This window comes from Acipenser ruthenus, chromosome 46 (assembly GCF_902713425.1).
Source record: "Acipenser ruthenus chromosome 46, fAciRut3.2 maternal haplotype, whole genome shotgun sequence".
Classification (NCBI taxonomy): Eukaryota; Metazoa; Chordata; class Actinopteri; order Acipenseriformes; family Acipenseridae; genus Acipenser; species Acipenser ruthenus.
The window spans coordinates 8,538,503-8,562,276 of NC_081234.1; the positions used below are offsets into that span (position 1 = coordinate 8,538,503).

At 42.5% G+C, this 23,774-nt stretch overlaps 3 protein-coding genes across 3 annotated transcripts in view; all 3 read left to right on the top strand.

The window, feature by feature from the left end:
- Nucleotides 1-1,621: 1,621 nt before the first annotated feature.
- LOC117397856 (beta-microseminoprotein J1-like) lies at nucleotides 1,622-3,573 on the top strand. The gene is made up of 4 exons (XM_033996778.3): nucleotides 1,622-1,743; nucleotides 2,282-2,369; nucleotides 2,733-2,847; nucleotides 3,348-3,573. Exons 1-4 carry the CDS (start codon nucleotides 1,741-1,743, stop codon nucleotides 3,475-3,477), a joined length of 336 nt encoding a protein of 111 aa, XP_033852669.2. The 5' UTR covers nucleotides 1,622-1,740; the 3' UTR covers nucleotides 3,478-3,573.
- A 904-nt stretch (nucleotides 3,574-4,477) lies between these two features.
- Nucleotides 4,478-16,800, top strand: LOC117397854 (tripartite motif-containing protein 16-like protein). Its single transcript, XM_059013541.1, has 9 exons — nucleotides 4,478-4,901; nucleotides 8,436-8,532; nucleotides 8,759-8,894; nucleotides 9,881-12,848; nucleotides 13,297-13,385; nucleotides 13,486-13,719; nucleotides 13,941-14,100; nucleotides 14,564-14,623; nucleotides 15,217-16,800. Exons 4-9 carry the CDS (start codon nucleotides 12,257-12,259, stop codon nucleotides 15,747-15,749), a joined length of 1,668 nt encoding a protein of 555 aa, XP_058869524.1. The 5' UTR covers nucleotides 4,478-4,901; nucleotides 8,436-8,532; nucleotides 8,759-8,894; nucleotides 9,881-12,256; the 3' UTR covers nucleotides 15,750-16,800.
- A 1,430-nt stretch (nucleotides 16,801-18,230) lies between these two features.
- LOC131720961 (anthrax toxin receptor 1-like) overlaps nucleotides 18,231-23,774 on the top strand; it is a 33,992-nt gene continuing 28,448 nt past the window's right edge. The window contains exons 1-3 of the mRNA XM_059013540.1: nucleotides 18,231-18,388; nucleotides 21,942-22,013; nucleotides 23,387-23,458. Coding sequence (XP_058869523.1) covers nucleotides 18,231-18,388; nucleotides 21,942-22,013; nucleotides 23,387-23,458 — 302 coding nt within the window. The remainder of the gene's footprint in view (nucleotides 18,389-21,941; nucleotides 22,014-23,386; nucleotides 23,459-23,774) is intronic.

Below are 23,774 nucleotides of genomic sequence, written 5' to 3' on the forward strand. Positions count from 1 at the left end.
GTGGTCACAGCGCATCTGTTATCTTAGTAAAGAGGAAGGACTTGCACATTCTGAATAAATCTTAGGGGGGGGGGATTCAGACAGGAAAAAAAAAAGAAAACTTTAGAAAATCCTCTAAAATTTAAAATGTCCTCTTTTCTAACCTCCAAATTGCCCTGACCAGAAAAGTAAAACCTCTAATTCTGGTGGGAAACCCGCTGTACTGGAAACACTGACTGCCATCTAGTGGTACAAAAAGGATATTGTTGCTCTAGAAAGAGTGCAAAGAAGAGCCACCAGAATTATCCCGGGTTTAAAAGGCATGTTGTATGCAGACAGGCTAAAAGAATTGAATCTATTCAGTCTTGAACAAAGAAGACTACTGATTCAAACATTCAAAATCCTAAAAGGTATAGACAATGTCGACCCAGGGGACTTTTTTGACCTGAAAAAAGAAACAAGGACCAGGGGTCACAAATGGAGATTAGATAAAGGGGCATTCAGAACAGAAAATAGGAGGCATTTTTTTACACTCAGAATTGTGAGGGTCTGGAACCAAGTCCCCATTAATATTGTTGAAGCCGACACCCTGGGATCCTTCAAGAAGCTGCTTGATGCGATTCTGGGATCAATAAGCTACTAACAACCAAACGAGCAAGATGGGCTGAATGGCCTCCTCTCGTTTGTAAACTTTCATATGTTCTTATGCTCTTACATTACACGAATTACACCAGGCGCTGGTTGCATGATAAAACACTGCCAGCTTTTTTTCACAGGCCGCCAGTAGCACTTACCTTGCACAATCTAATGTTACTTTAGGTCAGGAAGACCAGCCGTTTAAACGTGAACACTTTAAGGATACATTTCCCTTAGCCCACTGGCCACACGCTTTTCAGGAAATTCCTTATAACCATAGATGACTCATTGAGTTCCACGGCAATACGGCTCTTTGATTTAGAGTGGAAACGATCCACTCTAACCTTTGTGTGTCAACGGAGTTCAACCCACAACGCGAGTCTGTTGTTATTTTGTGAATAAATGCGACAATATTCAGGGAAATCAAGGGGCTGTCTATTTATAACAAAATATAACCACAGCAAGTGAGTGGGAATCTTCAGAACACCCTATCGAAAAGTTTCTCAGAGTTAAAGCACAGCAAAGTGTAATAAAGCACAGCGCAAGCGCGGTAAAGCATATGCACTGTATAGAGAGGTATGGGATATTAACCCATTAAGCACCAATTGTATTTTTCTTTGATACATTACTTTTAGACTTAACTTTTGCGGTTAACCACGTTAGCGTAAGTTATCATCGCAATATCGTTAAAGAGGACATTAAAACAACAGTTAAAATTGCTCCACAAAATTACAAATGAGCTTGTCGTCAAATGAGGACAGCGGCAAACTTCAGTGGGTTAAAAAACTGGGCAAAGCAGGATAACTGATGGTAAATGCATAGTATAACGATAGTAAAAACACGGTAAAAAAAAAATCGCAAAAATAGCGTGCAAAAAAATACTAAGGTTTTATAAGGAGCTAGTTGCTGGTAAAATATTATTGAAATGTTGGCAACAGTATCTAAAGAACACACTTCCCGTACGTTATGTGACAGGCTTGTTTGTGTGGGTTTTTTCCAGTGTTTATTTTCAGAGTCCAGTGACCCACGGGGTGCTGACCCACGGGGTGTTCAGCGAGTGTATAAAACCTCGACCACGTCCCGCTTAGTCAAAACAGAAGCTGAAGACCACGAAGAACCGACAACATGGTAAGCTCTGTTTCTCAATGTACTGGAACACGACCTTAACGGTAATTACCTGATGCTTTTGAGAATCTTCCCGTGTGCAATTTTGTCACAAGAGAGGTATGGTGTGGTGTTAAACATGGAAAAGCATTGTAAATGATGGTAAAGGCATAGTATAATAACTATTGGAAAACTGCAAAATTACAGTGCAAATTACCACGTGTATCTGTATATAATATGACTAAGTTAAAAAGTTCCAAGTACGGTTATTTTTTAACTATAAGGCCCGCTTACGCCGGACAGGAGTTGCTAGCGAGCACAGCTTGCAGTAATAGCTAGTGCGTATTTTGCCACTGAATTTTAACATGCAGACGCGGAAAAGATTACCGGAGTGTGATTGCAGGGACGTGGGAAGCTTGTTTGCTCGGATGGTTTAGCAAGCTTGTCAAATACTGACCAAAGATCAAACAACAACACCCAGAACACCCACAGTAGCATACAACATATCTGGAAATAATTAAAAGAATAACACGGAGTGGTTTATTCCTGTGCTCTTTTGTAGAAGTTCCTGGTGGGTTCCCTGTTCTTGTGTGCTGTCCTACACCTCAGTCAGTCTTTCTGCTATAAGAAGCAGCTGGAAATGACACCAGGTAAGCTGTAAATGACACTTCAGTATCTAGACTAGCTCACCAAGAAACAGTCAACAGAAATCCAGAACCAGGGAAATATAAAAATGTTATTATAGTGACATTTGAAGCTACTTCCATTGTAACGGTTTCCCATGGTAAAAGTATAGCAAAGTTTTAAAAAAAGCACAGTGCAAGCATGGTAGAGCATAGGTAAGCATTGCACAGCACAGAGAGGAATGGGAAAACACATTAAAAAACATTACAAGTCATGTTAAACTGTGGTAAACGCTGACTATAGCTGTGGGAGGAGCATGCATTACTGTGCACAAAGAAAAACACTTTTATCAGGGCTATTTTAATATGACAGCTTGCATTTTTCTCCAGATGGAAAGCCTCCTCCCTACTGTGTGGACACAGACGATGGTACAAAACATGCATTTGGTTCGAAATGGAGGAACTCCCATTGCATGGACTGTACCTGCGGTGGTTGCTGCACGGCGTAAGCCACTTCTGTTATTATCACGCTGCTGTTAATATCAACCGCATTTATCAGCCCAACATCTGGGTTCCGACACACTGAAAGACCAGCTTGCTTGAGGTCTGCAATATCATATTAAGTAACGCGTTTCGGCTGTTTGTAATAGATTTAAGAAAGGAAATCAATGTTATTTATAGTCAAGGGAGACAGATTGTTGTTGGGGAGAAAGGTTAATGGTTATGTAACGGGGGGGGGGGGGGGGGGGGGGAGTCTGGGCACAACCCTGTGCACTGCAAGCAAGCGTCTTAACCGCTATGCAAAAGAGCCAGGCTCATCTGCATTCACTTATAAAGCTTTTAACCTCATCGTATCTCACCGACAGGGGACAGAATCCATCGCACACCTCTGCCCTTTACAGTTACTCTGATGAAATGGTTATTAATGAAACATATAACTTGCTTGGATCACAAACGTGTCTGAGTTCTGTCTACATGAAAACATTCCTCTTGTGACACTTCTAGGTACAGCACGCCTCGCAAAATCCCTCCCGACTGCATGATGGAGTTTGATAAGGAGAACTGCAAATACAACGTGTTTAAGAAGAATGACCGTACCAAGTCCTGCCCGGTTTTAGCAGCTGTTGGGAAATAGAGCTGTTCCTGCTGGGAGCCACAGAAGAAAGACTGCAGTGTATTGAGCTTGTCATTCTTCTCTAGTCTGTGTGTATTCAATAAAGCCTCAAACTCATTCAAACCTGGTCTTTATTGTGTTAATATTATCTGGCAGATTGTTAATATATTGTAGTGTTATAGCACTGTGTACGGTGAGATATCAGCATGAAGTTCACAGACAGAGGCTGACAGCTGATGCAAAAAATTGGAATTAGATATCTGCGGAGTGTTCTGCAGAGCATCTTATGTGTTTAGTACTTATATTAATAATGCATGATAAAAATGTTCATTTAGCAAAACTAAAACCGAACATCGCAGCTATATAATTCAGGTGACGGAGCCCTATAACTCGATGATATACTTCTTCACTGGGAATATAGGAGTTGAAATATCCAGCTGTATCCGTTTTCTAAAAAGTTGATGAAGGAAAAGAATACCATTAAGTATGGTCACTGTTTTGAACAGACTTTTGCATAGGATGGAAGGATGGAATTCCTTTGGGGTTTTTAAAGCAGGTGACATCACTTCGTATCGACATTGAGAAAAATATAGCACTGGTTCCATCTCCTCTTTTTCGTAATTTGGAAATCAAAGGGTTATAATGTGTTTACAGCTAACAGGAATACAGCTGTCATAAATATGCTGAGTGAAACAGTACAAAGTGTGGTGCAATGCTACAGCTACAGCAAGGTCCTCTGCAAAAAGATCTGCCACCGCGACAGTGCAGTGACCAGAAGTACATGACCACATGCTTACTATCTGCCTGACCTGTAGTTAAAGAATAACCTACAGCTGTGGCCAAAAGGTTTTGCATCACCTAGAATTTTAGGATTGAGACATAATATATATATATATAATTTGAAAACTGTTTAATTCTCGCCTGTCAGTCAAAAATGTACCGGTGTTACGTGGAATTATTCAGTGCCCGTGGAAATAAGTTTCCCCTGCTTGCAATCAGGTGGTCTGGCGATTTGACTTTCGCCAAGGTTTGCTTTGGCCGAATCCCGAAGTGACCACTTTTTTTCTAAGGTTAAGGGTGAGGGTTAATCTATAACCCTGACCTCCTTTGGTTTAAAGGCACGAGAGTTTATTGAATTAAGCTTCTGTCTGTGTCACCTAATCCTTCCACAAACACACACCTCAATTGACAGGACCCAGACACGCCTGTGACGTGAGAAAGAAGGTTACTGTTTTTATGGGAGGGGAAAGAGAGCTCAGGCGGCACAGCCCAGTGCCAAGTCGACTGTTGGACAAGAATCTTTAAAGAAACGTTTTTAAATATGTTTGTCCTTTTAAAAAATTTAAAATGTTTTTTCCTGAACGAATAAAAGCTCGTCCCAGCCACCAAACAGGAGCTGAAGCTGAAACAGAGAAGCTGCCGCGTCTCGCTGCTAAAGAGAAATGGTAAGAACGATTAGATTACCTTCATCTTCTAGATTCAACAAGAATGTAGCTTTAAAATGGCCACAGGCATCAAATGTATTCTCTATACAACATGTGAAATTCAATCTGTTTGTGCGTGCGTGCGTGTGTTTTCACGGCCTGGGTGTTACTGGCAGGGAGAGAGAAGACACAGAAAGCCGGCAGATTAAAACGCAAATGCGCCCTTTTAATTATAACACAATAAACAAAACAACACAAACACACAATAGCCAAATCAAACAGTTCAAACAAAAATAATAATATACTTTTAAAATACTGCGGTTTTAGACCGAGACGCCGCTTTCACATAATAAACACGGCTTCACAAACTCTCTCCTGTGTGTGTCTTGCTGTGTGACTGTGCTTCTCTCTGTCAGTGCTCTGGGCTCTGTGTGTGCTGTGTGTCTCTCTGTCTGTGCTCTGGGCTCTGTGTGTGCTGTGTGTCTCTCTGTCTCTCTGTCTGTGCTCTGGGCTCTGTGTGTGCTGTGTGTCTCTCTGTCTGTGCTCTGGGCTCTGTGTGTGCTGTGTGTCTCTCTGTCTGTGCTCTGGGCTCTGTGTGTGCTGTGTGTCTCTCTGTCTCTCTGTCTGTGCTCTGGGCTCTGTGTGTGCTGTGTGTCTCTCTGTCTCTCTGTCTGTGCTCTGGGCTCTGTGTGTGCTGTGTGTCTCTCTGTCTCTCTGTCTGTGCTCTGGGCTCTGTGTGTGCTGTGTGTCTCTCTGTCTGTGCTCTGGGCTCTGTGTGTGCTGTGTGTCTCTCTGTCTCTCTGTCTGTGCTCTGGGCTCTGTGTATGCTGTGTGTCTCTCTGTCTCTCTGTCTGTGCTCTGGGCTCTGTGTGTGCTGTGTGTCTCTCTGTCTGTGCTCTGGGCTCTGTGTGTGCTGTGTGTCTCTCTGTCTCTCTCTCTGTGCTCTGTGTGACTGTGCATCTCTGTCTGTGCTCTGTGTGACTGTGCATCTCTGTGTGAATGTGTGTCTCTGTATGTCGGTGCTCTGTGTGTCTCTGTATGTCGGTGCTCTGTGTGTCTCTGTGTGAATGTGTGTCTCTGTATGTCGGTGCTCTGTGTGTCTCTGTGTGAATGTGTGTCTCTGTATGTCGGTGCTCTCTGTGTCTCTGTATGTGGGTGCTCTGTGTGTCTGTGTGAATGTGTGTCTCTGTATGTCGGTGCTCTGTGTGAATGTGTGTCTCTGTATGTCGGTGCTCTGTGTGTCTCTGTGTGAATGTGTGTCTCTGTATGTCGGTGCTCTGTGTGTCTCTGTATGTCGGTGCTCTGTGTGTCTCTGTGTGAATGTGTGTCTGTATGTGTGTCTCTGTATGTCGGTGCTCTGTGTGTCTCTGTGTGAATGTGTGTCTCTGTATGTGGGTGCTCTGTGTGTCTCTGTATGTGGGTGCTCTTTGTGTCTGTGTGAATGTGTGTCTCTGTATGTCGGTGCTCTGTGTGTCTCTGTATGTCGGTGCTCTGTGTGTCTCTGTGTGAATGTGTGTCACTGTATGTGGGTGCTCTGTGTGTCTCTGTGTGAATGTGTGTCACTGTATGTGGGTGCTCTGTGTGTCTCTGTGAATGTGTGTCTGTATGTCGGTGCTGTGTGTGTCTCTGTATGTCGGTGCTCTGTGTGTCTCTGTGTGAATGTGTGTCTCTGTATGTCGGTGCTCTGTGTGTCTCTGTGTGAATGTGTGTCTCTGTATGTCGGTGCTCTGTGTGTCTCTGTGTGAATGTGTGTCTCTGTATGTCGGTGCTCTCTGTGTCTCTGTGTGAATGTGTGTCTCTGTATGTCGGTGCTCTGTGTGTCTCTGTGTGAATGTGTGTCTCTGTATGTCGGTGCTCTGTGTGTCTCTGTGTGAATGTGTGTCTCTGTATGTCGGTGCTCTCTGTGTCTCTGTGTGAATGTGTGTCTCTGTATGTCGGTGCTCTCTGTGTCTCTGTGTGAATGTGTGTCTGTGTATGTCGGTGCTCTGTGTGTCTCTGTGTGAATGTGTGTCTGTGTATGTCGGTGCTCTGTGTGTCTCTGTGTGAATGTGTGTCTCTGTATGTCGGTGCTCTGTGTGTCTCTGTGTGAATGTGTGTCTCTGTATGTCGGTGCTCTGTGTGAATGTGTCTCTGTATGTGGGTGCTCTGTGTGTCTCTGTGTGAATGTGTGTGTCTGTATGTCGGTGCTCTGTGTGTCTCTGTGTGAATGTGTGTCTCTGTATGTCGGTGCTCTGTGTGTCTCTGTATGTCGGTGCTCTGTGTGTCTCTGTGTGAATGTGTGTCTCTGTATGTCGGTGCTCTGTGTGTCTCTGTGTGAATGTGTGTCTCTGTATGTCGGTGCTCTGTGTGTCTCTGTATGTCGGTGCTCTGTGTGTCTCTGTGTGAATGTGTGTCTCTGTATGTTGGTGCTCTGTGTGTCTCTGTATGTCGGTGCTCTGTGTGTCTCTGTGTGAATGTGTGTCTCTGTATGTCGGTGCTCTGTGTGAATGTGTCTCTGTATGTGGGTGCTCTGTGTGTCTCTGTATGTCGGTGCTCTGTGTGTCTCTGTGCTCTGTGTGTCTCTGTATGTCGGTGCTCTGTGTGAATGTGTGTCTCTGTATGTCGGTGCTCTGTGTGTCTGTGTATGTCGGTGCTCTGTGTGTCTCTGTGTGAATGTGTGTCTGTGTATGTCGGTGCTCTGTGTGTCTCTGTGTGAATGTGTGTCTCTGTATGTCGGTGCTCTGTGTGTCTCTGTGTGAATGTGTGTCTCTGTATGTCGGTGCTCTGTGTGAATGTGTCTCTGTATGTGGGTGCTCTGTGTGTCTCTGTGTGAATGTGTGTCTCTGTATGTCGGCGCTCTGTGTGTCTCTGTGTGAATGTGTGTCTCTGTATGTCGGTGCTCTGTGTGTCTCTGTGTGAATGTGTGTCTGTGTATGTCGGTGCTCTGTGTGTCTCTGTGTGAATGTGTGTGTCTGTATGTCGGTGCTCTGTGTGTCTCTGTGTGAATGTGTGTCTCTGTATGTCGGTGCTCTGTGTGTCTCTGTGTGAATGTGTGTCTCTGTATGTCGGTGCTCTGTGTGAATGTGTCTCTGTATGTGGGTGCTCTGTGTGTCTCTGTGTGAATGTGTGTCTCTGTATGTCGGTGCTCTGTGTGTCTCTGTATGTCGGTGCTCTGTGTGTCTCTGTGTGAATGTGTGTCTCTGTATGTCGGTGCTCTGTGTGAATGTGTGTCTCTGTATGTCGGTGCTCTGTGTGAATGTGTCTCTGTATGTGGGTGCTCTGTGTGTCTCTGTGTGTCGGTGCTCTGTGTGAATGTGTCTCTGTATGTGGGTGCTCTGTGTGTCTCTGTGTGTCGGTGCTCTGTGTGAATGTGTCTCTGTATGTGGGTGCTCTGTGTGTCTCTGTGTGAATGTGTGTCTCTGTATGTGGGTGCTCTGTGTGTCTCTGTGTGAATGTGTGTCTCTGTATGTGGGTGCTCTGTGTGTCTCTGTGTGAATGTGTCTCTGTATGTGGGTGCTCTGTGTGTCTCTGTGTGTCACTGATCAGGCTAATCCTCCTGATTCTTGTCTTGTGTAGAAACTATTCCTGGCCTGCGCACTACTCCTGTGTGCTGCCCTTCACCTCAGCCAGTCACAGTGCTTGGAGGGTCTCGCCAGCATGGAAATGTCCGCAGGTACGGTCCTTAAGTTCGGATTGTTTTTAAACAACGTCGTCAATCTTCAGTATGTTGTTCAGCATTATGAGAGGCGACAAATGATACCGTTTACTGTGCAAATTTGGCATGCTGAACTACGGTGAATGCACATTATAACCATGGGGGGGGACTGCTCGCTGACTGTGGTGGGGGTCGTTACTCTGTGTATGAGGCTGCTGTGTAACTGTGCTGTATCTCCCTGCAGATGGTCAGTATGTGGTTCCCACACACTGTACGGACCCCTTTGACAGCACCCCATACCCCTTAGGTGCGGTGTGGAGGACTGGGGACTGCATGGAGTGCTTGTGTGAGGGGGGCGGGTTCCGATGCTGTCCTGTCGAGTAAGCCTCATGCTCTCTCCCTCTGTCATTAGATTGGAATGCTCTTTTCCCCCCTGCTTCCTGTGAAGTGTTTTACGATCTGTTGAACTGTGTTTCCCGTAAGGTAAAAGCAAAAAGAAACACAGCTTCAGAAAAGCTTTAACTTGCGAGTTATTTAAAGTGAATACACGGCCAATGGGCCACGTTCACAAAACTGTCAGGACTGTTTTTAAGGAACGTTTTTAAGGAATATTTTCTTAAGGACCGCGTTAAACCCGTTTGGTTTAATTAAATTTTCAGTTCATGAAATTTTTTTTTTTTCCCCCAGCTGTTATAAACAGGGTCTGTTGGTTTTGTGAACCTAAGGGAGTGTTTATAAACCCTCTTAAAAAAAAAAAAAATACTTTACTTACTAATAGATTGGGGGTGGGGGGGGTTCAGTGTGTTGGAATTCACTCATATTTTGTATCATGAAGAACAAGGGTCTCTGTTATCTTATAATAATAATAATAATAATAATAATAATAATATAATAATCTTTATTTTATGTAGCGCAATTCATGCAGTACATCTCAAAGTGCTTTATAATCTAAAACACACTAACACATAATCCTAAATAATCATACAGGCTATACATATTAAAACATAGTGTACAGAACACACATACTATACAAATTCATAAAAGCAGATCTCCTTCATTTATTACACCTCATAATGCTACGCAGCATACTGGAGACAGAACATGGACGCAAAAATAAGGACATTAATGGGGTTTGATACACATGGGGAAAATAATAACACACCAGTTTATATTTCTGAAAACATACCACTGTGGCGGTTCTATCAAAAGGTGAAACCACTTCCATAGAAAATAATTCATTTTTAGCTATATCTTGGAGGCGGAATTTCCATAAACCCTTGCACTGTACCTTCATTTTTAATCTCAGCCGCTCCACCCCCAATTTCTCCTTCCTGTCTGAATCCATTTTCAATTGCCTCGACCCCAGGGTGACGAGGCCGGAGAGGGTCCCTGAAGACTGTGTGCTGCTGTTTGACGAGGAGAGCTGCGGGTTCAAGGCGTTCAATATCAATGACCCCTCAGAGTCCTGCCCTCTGTAATCTGCGGGTCGGAGGCTGGCAATGACGCCAGAGACTCCCCTCTGTGTACCGAGAGCTCTTACCCTGCCAACAATCAATAAACCTGAATTCGAAACCCACCTGGCTTTCATTTTATTACAGTCTTTGTAGATTGGTTGACTTTCTCATACATTACTGTTTCCACACTTGCGTCAGAACTTTCACTATGTTCAGTGTAATTCTCAGGGTTTTTGTGTTTTTTTTTTTGTATCTGCTGAGGTAGAGGTGTGCTGATAAGCGTATAAGAAGTATTTAAATCGGCAGGTTTTAAATAAATCCATTCATTAATGTGTTGATTTTAAAACGAGAAAAACTGTCCTTCCCTCACCTTTACAACTGAGTTCCAATCAATAGTGATTAAGTTCTGCAGTGTTTTAAAATAGCTGTTTTGAAGCTAATTTTCCTCTCGTCCAGATGGCTGGCATTTCTTATTGCCATACCGAAGCCATAAACTGATAATGAAAACGACAGCACTGTAGTGAAAATGCCAGCGCCCAGGATGAGAGAGATATTAGCTTCAAATCGGCTTTTAAAACCATGCCGATAAATACTTCTTAAAAGCTGAGTACGAGTGTTGTTTACACGCTTCCTAACCAACGATTTCAGCACTGCAGGTATAGTTTCACAGGAGGCATAGATTACAGCTTGCACGCCTCCTAGTGGACAGTTTAATAAGCAATATGCACCTTGCTTGAAAAATTCAGCTGTTAGGGAAAATAGCCAAATATGGGACGATCCCTTGGCTTAAGGTGACCATATGGCTCAGTTTTCAGCGGGACAGTTCGGGCTTCGCAACCCAGTGCATTCGGGTAAGCGTAGTCCTGCTTCTCTTAAAGGCAAGAATGGTACCTGAGACAGGTAAAACGTACCAGAATGCATTGGGGTGACAGGTAAAAAGTACCAGAATGCATTGGGTTGTGAGTTGAACAGCCTGAACTGTCTCACTGAACACGGAGCCATATGGTCATCTTACTTGGCTTCACAATTCCCACAGCCCCCCTCAAAAAAAAAAAAAAGTTCTCAACACTCCTTTAAACCATAAGCGTGTTACTCATTGATGTACTTTTCTGGCTAGCACTTGGCAAGCTGTTTGAGTTTGCAATTAGACTTTTTTTCTTACACCTGAGAAGTACGGCCACAGAGCTCTCTCTTGCAGCTTGTGAGCGCACGGGCTGAGAAAGAAAGAAAGAAGCTTTATTTTGGCCCTCATGCCGTGTTGGTTTGTCTTTGTCGTTTGTTTAATAAATGTGCGCAAACCGCGCTTGAACTGCAGCTTCTGTCTCGGAGTCTCTTTCCTGCCAGTATCCAGCCAGGGCCGTGATGCTACACAGTCACAAGTGGCGTCTAAAGTGGGATAGCGCCCTCTAGAGACAGAAGCTGCAGTTCAAGCGCGGTTTGCACATGTTTATTAAACAAACAACGAAGACAAACCAACGGCACAAGGGCCAAAATAAAGGTTGTAGTCTGGGCATTATTCACTACAAAGTTCCAAAAACTGGGGCAGCAGTGTGGAGTAGTGGTTAGGGCTCTGGACTCTTGACCGGAGGGTTGTGGGTTCAATCCCCAGTGGGGGACACTGCTGCTGTACCCTTGAGCAAGGTACTTTACCTAGATTGCTCCAGTAAAAACCCAACTGTATAAATGGGTAATTGTATGTAAAAATAATGTGATACCTGTATAATGTGAAATAATGTATAATGTGATATCTTGTAACAATTGTAAGTCGCCCTGGATAAGGGCGTCTGCTAAGAAATAAAAATAATAATAATAATAAAAACACTTGCCAAACCCCTGCCCTGCCACACCAACCTTAATTAAAATTAGGATTTGGATTAGGGTTTATTTCAATCTTTAGCTCAGTGTTTAAATTCTCTCAGCTGGCCCGGCACTGAAAAGCCTTTCTGCACCCATGCCCACATGCAAGTGCAAGAAAATGGATACAGAGGGCTATAGTTTTATGAAGACAGGCAAGAATCTAAGAGGGGTTAAAAAGGGTTCTGCTTCTATTCACCTGCACCAATACCTATATATGTAAAGCCCCTACAATTGTTACATGAATAACTTCCTCTAAGGCAATAGTGCAATCTGGGAGCAGAAATGAATATACAACTCAGCTCTGAGTCCCGCCTCCCTAGCAAGCTGTAGCCCTGCCCTGCATGAACTGGTTCCAGCAACATTACAGGAAGTGAGTTAGCAGCTTGTTTAAGTTTCGTTTCTTCAGAGCCCGTGCCCCTGGATGAAAAACAATGGCCTCGGCAGAGCTGTTTACAGAGGATCAGTTCACCTGCTCGGTGTGTCTGGAAATCCTCAAGAATCCAGTCACCGTTGCATGTGGGCACAACTTCTGCATGGGCTGCATCGGGAGCTGCTGGGATCTGGGGGATCAGAGCGGCTCCTACACCTGCCCCCAGTGCAGAGCAGCCTTCACACCCAGGCCTGCCGTTCACAGAAACAACTTGCTGGCCGAGATTGTGGAGAGACTGAAGAGGACCGGGCTCTCTTCGGCTGCTCGGCCTTTTGCAGGAGCGGAGGATGTTCCTTATGATTTGTGTGTCGGGAGGAAGCTGAAAGCAGCCAAGTCCTGTTTAGTGTGCCTGGCTTCGTACTGTGAACCGCACCTCGCCCCTCACCATGAAATTGTAACATGGAAGAGACACAAGCTGGCTGAGCCAATGGCAAACCTTCAAGACCGACTCTGCAAAGAGCACGGGAATCTTCTGGAGCTGTTCTGTCAGACTGACCAGGCGTGCATCTGTGTCTCTTGTACCGATGCAGAAACACACCACAATCACACTACTGTCTCGGCAGCACGAGAGAGAAACGAGAAACAGGTGAGGCTTTTACATCTTATAACACAACTAAACAAAACATAAACATTGTACTGAATATAGTTTATTTTCTCTTTTGCTACATCCTGCAGTACAGCACTGTGGGTAAACAGGTGTTCCATGTTTAATTTATATTCTATTGTCTTTATAAGGTGGTGTGTTTTGTGTCTATGGCAATAGACAGAATGAACTCTGATCTCAGTAGTTCCTGTGTTACCGGCACTGGTCACTGTATCAGGTGCTATTAGAAAATCAAGTCTGCACATTGTCACGGCAAAGATATGCAAAGGGGCTGGAGAATGGGAGGGCTAGAGCAACTTGCTGTACGGTTCATGGCTATAACAAGCATTAGAGATTATATTAATATAATAACTGATGACAGAGCAGTGATTCTGTGTGTGCTGTGTACAGGTGTGTTACATCTAATTGTGCCACACTGTTTCTACACACAGAACCAATGGGGGAGAAGCAGAAGGAAATAATGAAGCGAATTCAAGAGAAAGACAATAAACTCTGTGCTCTGAAAGAGGCTGTGGAGACTCTGAAGGTAGGTACTCCCCACAGGATCCCTGATTATCATCTCAGATTGCACATTTCAAACTTGCACACAGGGTCTCACCTTTTCATGCACTTTTTTCCTCAACCAGAGATCTGCACTGAGCAGCAAGGAGAGAGTCGAGAAGGCCTGTACTGAGCTGATTCGCTCCATTGAGCAAACCCAGGCTGAGATCCTTGAGCTGATCAACTCGAAAGAGAAAGCCACAGAGACGGAGACTGCAGCGCAGATCCAGCAGCTGGAGCAGGAGATCGCTGAGCTGAAGAGGAGCAACGCTGGGCTGGAGAACCTTTCAAAGACTGAGGATCACATACACTTCCTACAGGTAATCCTCCGCAGTGACGTAGCTTACAAGATCATTCCAAGAATCGCAGCTGACGTGCATTTTCATTAGCTAGAGGCCTCCAGGGCAGTTCTGCTTTATTATAACTAGGGGTGTGCTGCTACTCTTTGCTCGTACTCGGAAGTGCTTTGTCAGCAGGTATTCATGAATTCCATTTGTTTTTTTCTTCTGATGAATCTGTTTGATCTTGTCTCCCTTTCTAGAATTTCCAGTCTGTCTCTGCAGCTTCTGAAGCCCAGGACGCTTCCATCATTATGATTAATGAGAATATCAGTTTAGATGCTGTTGGTGAAGCTGTATCTAAACTCAAAGAGCAAGTGGTGGCCATCTGTCAGGGGGAGCTCATGAAAATAACTGTATCCGGTAGGCAAACTGATTAAGGAATTATTGATGAACTTATTTCTTATATTGAACAGTATAAACCTCATGTGTCTTAAGCGTCTGCGCACTATAAGGTCAGCTAATTGAAAAGGAGTGGAGAAAGTGCATTCAGTTATAATGCCCCCAGATTGAAATGAAAGGCGCTATATAAATAAAATACATTTTAATTGAAATTGAGGTGTGAATGCCCAGATGATTTATTACAACGTGCAGGATCTTTGTGCTGATTCTTTTTTTTCAAACATCCCTCCTGTGCTAGATATCATTAGAAAAACATTCATGCGTTATACAATTCCATTAAAATCAAAACCTGTATTCCACTACAGTGGGTAGCACTGTCACTTACAATCTAACATGAAATGCATGGGCAGTGTGATTCGTTATTTATATTGCTGCCTCAATCAGAATTGCAAATCTTAAACTTTTTTTTAATTGTTTTATTTAGTGAACAAAGTCGATGTTTACAATCATCCAGAGCCAAGGAGCAGAGGGGACTTCTTGAAATGTAAGGCTGTTTTCCTTTTCCTCAAACCCTAAATCTTCACATCTTGTCTGTCTTGCACTTCCATTCTCTATGCAAGTCTTGTGTGTAGTTTTTATAGAAAGATGTATTATTACCTGACAAGTATTTCCATGTTGAACACATTCTGTAAACTAACTGCCATCTTCACATGGCTGAAGTTAAAGTCTATCAGTCCTCATTCTTTCTCACTAGACTGGAAAGCCTAAACCATCAAATCGGACCATCCTTACCCAATTTCACACCCCTTCCTCCCTCCTTGATTCAAACCATCTACCCCAAAACCACCATCACCTGTGCTTTATTTGAAGAAAAGAATATATATTATTAAAAACATAACAAATGCATTTTCTTTTCACTAAACAGGTTAAAGTTAAGGATACAGACACTGCAAGGTTTGTCTGATGTGAATAAAGATGTGCATGGCAATGCAATGTTTCAGCTAGGATCTTCATCAGCGTAATGATGGATGCGCTACTTGCTCTACTTGACTTGGTTTCTCAGAAGCTTTACTCTGTAGTTTATGATTGAAGTGTTTACTCTCGGAGGGCTGTAACTGTACACTTCTCTTCCAACAGATTCCGTTCAGATCACGCTGGACTCCACCACAGCACATAATGTGCTTGTACTGTCAGAGGAGAACAAAAAGGTGACATGCGTGGATGGATCCCAGTCTTATCCAGATCACCCGGAGAGATTTGATTTGTGGTGGCAAGTGCTGTGCAAAGAGGGTTTGTTTGGGACTCGCTGTTACTGGGAAATCGAGTGGAGTGGGACAGGGGTTTCTATAGGATTCGCATCTAAAGGAATCAGCAGGAAAGGAATGGTAAATTCCAGCTGTCTGGGAAAAAATGACAAGTCCTGGAGTTTGTTTTGGGATTTGTCAAGATTCTCAGCCTGGCACAATAACGTACAAACTGCATTAACTGCACCCCATTCCAACAGGATAGGGGTGTACCTGGACTTTAATTGTGGAATTGTATCATTTTATGATGTTTCTGGCACTATGACTCTGATACACAGATTCAACACCACATTCACTGAGCCTCTCCACCCTGCTTTTTGGCTACCATACCCCGATGTAAAAATAACAATCTGTCAGCTGAAATGAGCCATTTATAAAAATATAACACTCTGTCACAAGTACAGCAGTAAAGGTGATTGTTGTTGTTCTGAGTGCAGATTGAGAAGCACCAGCTCTCAGCCCACCCAGCAGAGCCTGCATTGGTAGCCTGCATTGCTATAGCTAGAATGTGTGGCACGAGGCTACAGTTAAATCAAAAATGAAAGCTGGAATCTAAAATATCCCCAGTATTCACTGCGTTTAAAGCGACACTAATGGTTTTTTTTAGGAACCCCGTCTCAAGCTTTTAGGTGGAGGTTGGAATATTTGATTCTTATAAGCGGTTGATTCTTCAAAGCGGACCGATATGATTACAATTAGCAAAAGCGTGCCTCCGCGCATCAGCAGTTTAAATACAGTAATACAAATGTCAATGGTGCTCAATCACTGAGGACAACACATCAAAACAAGACTTCGTGGGTAAGCAGCATGTTATACGATTACGATTCTGTTTACTCAAGGCTGCAGAATCCTATTTTACTACAGTATACTTGAGAAGCGATCGTCTCGTGAGGGTGCCTAGTTTACCTGCCCTGCGGTGTTACGTGTAATGACCTTTGAATTAAAATGACATTACAGTACAGTATTTTACTGTCAGGACCACCACGGCATTGAAGCATCTGTTGCTTGCAGTCAGTTTGCCCCGAAATGATTCTTATAAGCGGATTGCTTGATTCTTACAAGCCCAGTATTTTACATTGGTTGGTATAGGAGTGGTTTTGTCCCCGCGGTTTTGATCGCTATATGCGGTTGATTCTTATATCAGTAATTCTTATAAACGGGGTGCACTGTAACTCTTTTTATACAATAAGGAATGTCTGTTTCTTTATATATTTTTGTTAACAAAGCTGCTTTTCTTGCATGTGTTCTTTGTCCATGGCTCAGTATATTAGTGTTGATCGTAACATTTGAACTGTCTGTATTTTCTCATTGAAATATCAATCGCTAAATTAATAACTAATTCCATCAATCAAAAATGGATCATCTCAGAGGTCCTGTACAATGTCTGGTTAAAATAAACGATTCTCAAACAATGAAACTGTTTCTCTGTGGTTTTGAAATGCACGGTACTGGCTTTTAACACTGCAGCAGAACGCAGAATTGTGACATGGAGCTTTACAAACGTTTGTATTGATTTTTCACATGTGGTCTTCCCTGTGCTCTCTTACCAGAGCTATATTAAAATGTGTTCAGACTAAGAATTCATTCTTTTTGTAGCAGTCTCCAGCAAAAGTGGTAAACCTCTTATTTTATTAAATCCACTGTGACTCAGTGCGATTGATCCTGTTGTAATAACATTAAAAAGTTAATTTTTTGTTTGCCTGTTTGGTCCACGCATCACTTAATTAAAATCTAAACAAATAAAACATTCTCTAAAATGACTCTACATGTTTAATAATGACGACTGACGCTGATGCTGAAGCATGGGAGCTAAACATTGGATTTTTATTTGAGATTATTCAACATTTCGGATGTTCAACACACTTGTTAATGGAAGCCATTGAAAAGGAGAAAGCACACGATAAGCAGCCTCATAATACCGTGTGAATCAGGGGCTGAATATGATTTAATTATCACCGCATCACAATGAATGCAGTCGGCTTTTGCACAGAAAGATAATCATGTAACTGCATTACGGAACAAAGTACTAAAGAGAATGGGAAGTATATTTAAAAAGAAAATAACAATGTTTACCATTGATTGATTGATTGATTGATTGATAACCCACTTTATTGTTTAGATACAATAGGTGCCACTAGTATTAATAGAGACAGGGAATTAATCAGATTACCTGAACCCCTGCAGAGACAGCCTCAGACGTTACACAAACAAGATGTCCTTTTTCCCCAGTTAACAATACTAACTAAAACATAACATCATATACCCCTAGTGTTGGTTTTCAACCTATCCCAGCTGTTGGGTCCAGAGACCCTCTTAAACAGCTTGCTAGTGCTGTTTGCAAGAATCCTGCTGTTCAACATCGTGCCACTAGATGGCACTGCAGCACAGTAGTTACACATTGTTTTCGTCTTTAAATCTAGGGACACTTTAGATTTTATTAGATTAGGTCTTTAAAGAGAATAACTTCGGGAAATAGTTTGGCTCGAGACACAGTGACATAGCTCGCTCGGCTGCAGCCGAGCAAAGTAGCGCAAGTCTTGCTTGACGCAAAAAAAGTTTTTTTTGTCACCCCCCGAGTTACCAGAAGAGCCTTTTTGAGTTTGTGCAACGACAAAATAAAGTGTGTCTCCATCATCCTTGGGACCATTCCTGAATCTTGTGACCTAAAGGATATAAAAAAAAAAATCCTTCAAATCATTTGATGGCTGCAGCAGAAAAGCTTCTGAACTTTTTGGAAACTTTTTGAAAACTTTCAAAAACTTTTTTGAAAAACTTTTTAAGAAGGAGAAAAAGACTGACTTTACCTTTTTTGTTGTTGTTGTAGTTTGAGTTTTTCTCATTGGAGTGATGGCTGGCCCGGGGAGTTATGATCTGAAGTCTGTGTTGAAATGTTGCTTGTTTTTTGTTTTTCTGCTCACCTTTGTTGGACAGAGCAAAGAAGAAGGTGGAAGAGAAGCAGGTTCTTCTTGTTATGGAGGATTTGATTTGTACTTCGTCCTCGACAAGTGAGTTCACTATGTTTAACAGTAACGATAACCAGGTGAAGAGAAGTCAAGCGAACAAACGAGTCCGGCTAGTGCCTCACGCTGATGGAAAACGCTACCCGAAACGTTTGTCTGCTTCACTTAACAACCAGGTTGCAAAATCGTTTTTTATTTTTTTTCGGGCTCGATTCTCCAAGCTTTAAAATGTTATTAGCATAATGGACCCAATACAGTTACCAGACCATTAATCAAGACCTTTGATTTTAGTCATAATTAGTTCATTTATTATTCGTTTTGGGATTGCAATTTGGTGTTTTGAATTACAATTTTGAGTTTAAAAAATGCATTGAGAATTTGGTAAGTGGTAACCAACAATAGCGCCTCATTATATAAAAAATCATTTTAAAAAATCACTTTACTCGTTCTTGTTTTGTCCCTTGTGAAAACCATGCTGTTGTCTGTTTTCTTTTTAGGGATTTTAACCATACATTTGAAATAAATATGCTTTTTTTGTGTATTTCCTTTGCACTTTACATTGCAATTTTACAAAATATATATCCCAGTGCTAGACAGCAAGGTGTGATGATGCATGTATACCAGCATGATATCGCAAGAGGTCTGTGTGACTGGAGCAGCAGTTTGTTCTGGTGGGTTAATTGGCACAAATATTTGATTGGTCAAAAGTAGAGATCAAAGCTATAGAAAATATATGGATTGCTGCTTGTATAATCATTAAAACATACCAAAATGTGTGTGTTTGCATTGGTTAATTTGTCAGCTAAGCAGAAAATAACGTTTTTAATTGTTAATTGTTAATATTAACTGTTAAATTAAAAATATATCTGGTAAAAAAAAAAAAAAAAAAAAGCTTTTGTATTTGTGTTAGAGATTTTTTTTAAAATCCCAAAGCAGCTAGAAACTTGAAAAGCAATCTCTCTCTCTCTCTCTCTCTCTCTCTCTCTCTCTCTCTCCATTATTAATTCCAGATGTTTTTAAGATGCAGGATTTGGTTTTTCTACAGAGGGGGACATCCCATAATAACAATGGAAAATTTGAAAGAAAAAAAAAACAGCAACTGGCTTTTTCATAAGCACGAGACACAATGACTTAACCAGACTTGCTCCAATTCGATGCCGCGATGCTGCCATTGTCAACTAATTCTGGAATCGATTCAACAGGAAATCGTTGATTAGTCCCAATTCTCAATCTCTCCTAAATCAGTTTTCAGTTCAATTATAAGTAGCGCTGTGCGTTTCAGCTGCACTGCCTTTGCACCCTGCAGTAGCAACGCTTCTGTGTTTACACAGTAACTGATCATGATTACCTGCGCCTCGCTGAGCTTGGATTGTTTTTCCAAGGAACGCTTTATTTAGTTTAGGGTCTTTCTGGCTGGATTCCCAGACTCCCGATAACACTAATCTGAGACTTCCTTACTAAAGTAGCATTAGATAGTCTGAAATTAGCCCTTAGTCATACAATGTAATAATGTGTGTGTGTATATATATAGGGCAGCTGGCTCTTTGAGCTAATATATATAATCTCTCTCTCTCTCTCTCTCTCTCTCTCTCTCTCTCTCTCTCTCTCTCTCTCTCTCTCTCTCTCTCTCTCTCTCTCTCTCTCTCTCTCTCTCTCTCTCTCTCTCTCTCTCTCTCTCTCTCTCTCTCTCTCTCTCTCATGCCCGCGGGGCTGCATCATTTTCTTGTCATTTCCAGTATCCATCTCCTTTGTATAATCGCTGTGTTTACCTCCTGCGCGGACGCTTCTATTTTCCAAAATGTAGGGACTTTTTTTTTTGCTTGGCAGATCGTAGCTCAACGGTTCCAGCTCGGGCCCCCCTGAGATCTGTTCCAGTCCAAGGCTTTCTTCCACTCCAGTCCTAAATGAGTTGGAAGAGATATCTGGACTGGAATGGATCTTGTGATCCAGCACTGGGAAGCACTGCTGTAGGGCATCCTATTCCAATCCATTTAACTTCCCTTATATGTTTCCCAAAGTATTGCCATGGGAACGCATAGCACAATTGCAAAAATAAAGTGTACACATGCTGTGGTAAACTTTTCCAAGGTCTGTGTTTAATAGAAGCTTAAGAAATGCAATGCCATTCCAAAAGAGTTCCAGTCGAAACGTTTCCCCATACATTTATCAAGCTTCTTTTAAAAGTTCTGTATGAACCACAGCACTAAGAAATGTAGACTTGTGCCCAGAGCTCGAATGACAGGAGAGACAGCCACTGTCGGAGGTGTGCATGTTTGAGGTCAGATATGAAAGGCGGATTTTGGACATGTTTTTTTTTTGTGGCATGTTTTTAGAGTGTGTTATTTCAACCACTGCGGTTGGGGGATGGGGGGGGGCACTATGAGATTCCAGAAACTCAGGTCATTTCAGGCCATTGGCATATTTACAATTGGATATATATATAATTATATAATTAAAATCGCTATTATAATGATGAGCTACAGTGTTTCCGCTTCTGCATTCTTCATGGCAGATAGCATGGTAGAAATAATCATTATTATTGACTTTTTTTAACATTTAAACCTTTTTTGTACATACAAAAATGTTTACACTGACTTATGTGGAGGCTGTGTGGTCCAGTGGTTAAAGAAAAGGGCTTGTAACCAGGAGGTCCCCGGTTCCCACCTCAGCCACTGACTCATTGTGTGACCCTGAGCAAGTCACTTAATAATAATAATAATAATAATAATTTCTTTCTTAGCAGACGCCCTTATCCAGGGCGACTTACAAGATATCACATTATTTTTACATACAATTACCCATTTATACAGTTGGGTTTTTACTGGAGCAATCTAGGTAAAGTACCTTGCTCAAGGGTACAGCAGCAGTGTCCCTACCGGGGATTGAACCCATGACCCTCCGGTCAAGAGTCCAGAGCCCTAACCACTACTCCACACTGCTGCCCACTTAACCTCCTTGTGCTCCGTCTTTCAGGTGAGACGTAATTGTAAATGACTCTGCAGCTGATACATAGTTCACACACCCTAGACTCTGTAAGTCGCCTTGGATAAAGGCGTCTGCTACATAAACTAAAAATAATAATGTATATAGTTTATTGGTTTACTGATCTAGGACTCCCTTGAGTTAAGATTTGGCAGTCCATTGTAAGCAGACATGTGATGTTTTCAGTTTAACTCCAGCATCTAGGACCACCTATGCAGACAGTTTACCTGCCACTTGGAGGGTTACCATGTTTTACAGCTGCACCATGCAAGAGGCAAAACACTGTGTCAGCGCCCCCTGTGGGCGAATAAGGGTATTGCAAACAAGCAGCATGTCGGTGCGGGTCGCCGCTATAGTGCTGCAGCCATGCAACATTAAAATACCTGACTGGGAAACAAATATCAATTTGTAATCTTCATATGCAGTCCCTGTAGCGTTGAGCGGAGGTAGAACTGTGAAGACCTGAATCTGTGGCAACATTAACTGTCCCACCCACTCACTCTGTCGGTTTTCATATTCTTTCTCCTGCAGTACCCCCTCCCCTCGTCCTCCCCTTCCCTCCCCTCTCTCCCCCAGCTCTGTAAAGCTGACAGGACTTTCTAAACTGTCTTTCCAGATCAGGAAGTGTTCAGGACCACTGGAATGAGATCTTTCACTTTGTACAACACCTGGCTCACAAGTTCATAAGGTAATAAAACTGGCTGTGGGTTTGAAATACCGAGACAACCTGTCCTTCCCTCACCTTCACAATCGAGTACCAATCAATGGTGTTTTAAAAGCCGACTGGAAGCCAATTTTCCTCTCATCCGGGGAGCTGGCATTTTTAGTGCTGCACCGAGGCCCGTAAGTGACATTTCCGTCCTCGGGTGAGATTGCCATTGATTGGTACTCGATTGTAAAGGTGAGGGAAGGACAGCTTGTCTCGTTTTGAAATCAGCACATTTAATGAATGGGTTTATGTAATACCTGTCGATAAATTCTTATTCTGAGTGAGTATCAGCACACCCCCTACTGGTGACTTGTTCAAGCTCAGAAATGTAAGTCTTCCCTGTGACCTCATTAGAGGTCTTTTCTCTATGCACAGCTGGTACACCACATTGTAACCATTAACCAGCGCCCCCAGTGGATGTTAGCAGTACATCACACAGAACACATGTTCCTCTTTAAAGGGATTGAAGCTAATGAAATAATTCCTGCAGTCTTACCTTGTGTCCACTTCCATACACTATGTAGGTCCCGCATCATGTTTTTTTTTTTTTTTAAATGCTGTCTGGTATCCTACTAGTTTAAAGAGATCTCTAGGTTTGCATGCAGTTACTTCCAGACAGCCTGTTTGATTGTACCGATCATTTCACCACAGATAAGAACATAAGAAAGTTCACAAACGAGAGGAGGCCATTCAGCCCATCTTGCTCGTTTGGTTGTTAGTAGCTTATTGATCCCAGAATCTCATCAAGCAGCTTCTTGAAGGATCCCAAGGTGTCAGCATCAACAACATTACTGGGGAGTTGGTTCCAGACCCTCACAATTCTCTGTGTAAAAAAGTGCCTCCTATTTTCTGTTCTGAATGCCCCTTTATCTAATCTCCATTTGTGACCCCTGGTCCTTGTTTCTTTTTTAGGTCAAAAAAGTCCCCTGGGTCGACATTGTCAAAACCTTTTAGGATTTTAAATGCTTGAATCAGATCACGTAGTCTTCTTTGTTCAAGACTGAACAGATTAAATTCTTTTAGCCTGTCGGCATACAACATTTCTTTTAAACCCGGGATAATTCTGGTCGCTCTTCTTTGCACTCTTTCTAGAGCAGCAATATCCTTTTTGTAAAGAGGTGACCAGAACTGAACACAATATTCTAGATGAGGTCTTACTAATGCATTATAAAGTTTTAACATTTCTTCCCTTGATTTAAATTCAACACCTCTCACAATATATCCGAGCATCTTGTTGGCCTTTTTTATAGCTTCCCCACATTGTCTAGACATTTCTGACCAGCCTTTTTTTCCTTGTGTCTGATTGTTCTTTGTTCTTTGCAATGACTCTTTTTTTTCTGCCTGGTTTGCAGCCCCCAGCTCCGCATGTCCTTCATCGTGTTCTCCACAGAGGGTCGGATCCTCATGAAGCTCACTGAAGACAGGCGAGTCATCCAGTTCTCATGCGTTTGGTCCCAGGCTTCATCACCTGGAAGCTCTCTGCTGCGGATGAGCGAAACATTTTGGACAAGGGGATTAATCTGACCTCCTTTATTAAAATTGCATTTCGAATCAATAACAGAAAAAGAAAACAACATTTAAAAGGATATCATTCGCAACTTCAATTAAGAACCCATCAGCGAATGGAGTGTACATGCAATCGTATGCTGAGAATGACAAACTGTTTATTTTGCAGGTTGTACAATGACGGTCGTGGGTCTGAGGGTTTGAATGCCAGTTTGCGAGTAGCTCTGGTGGTCT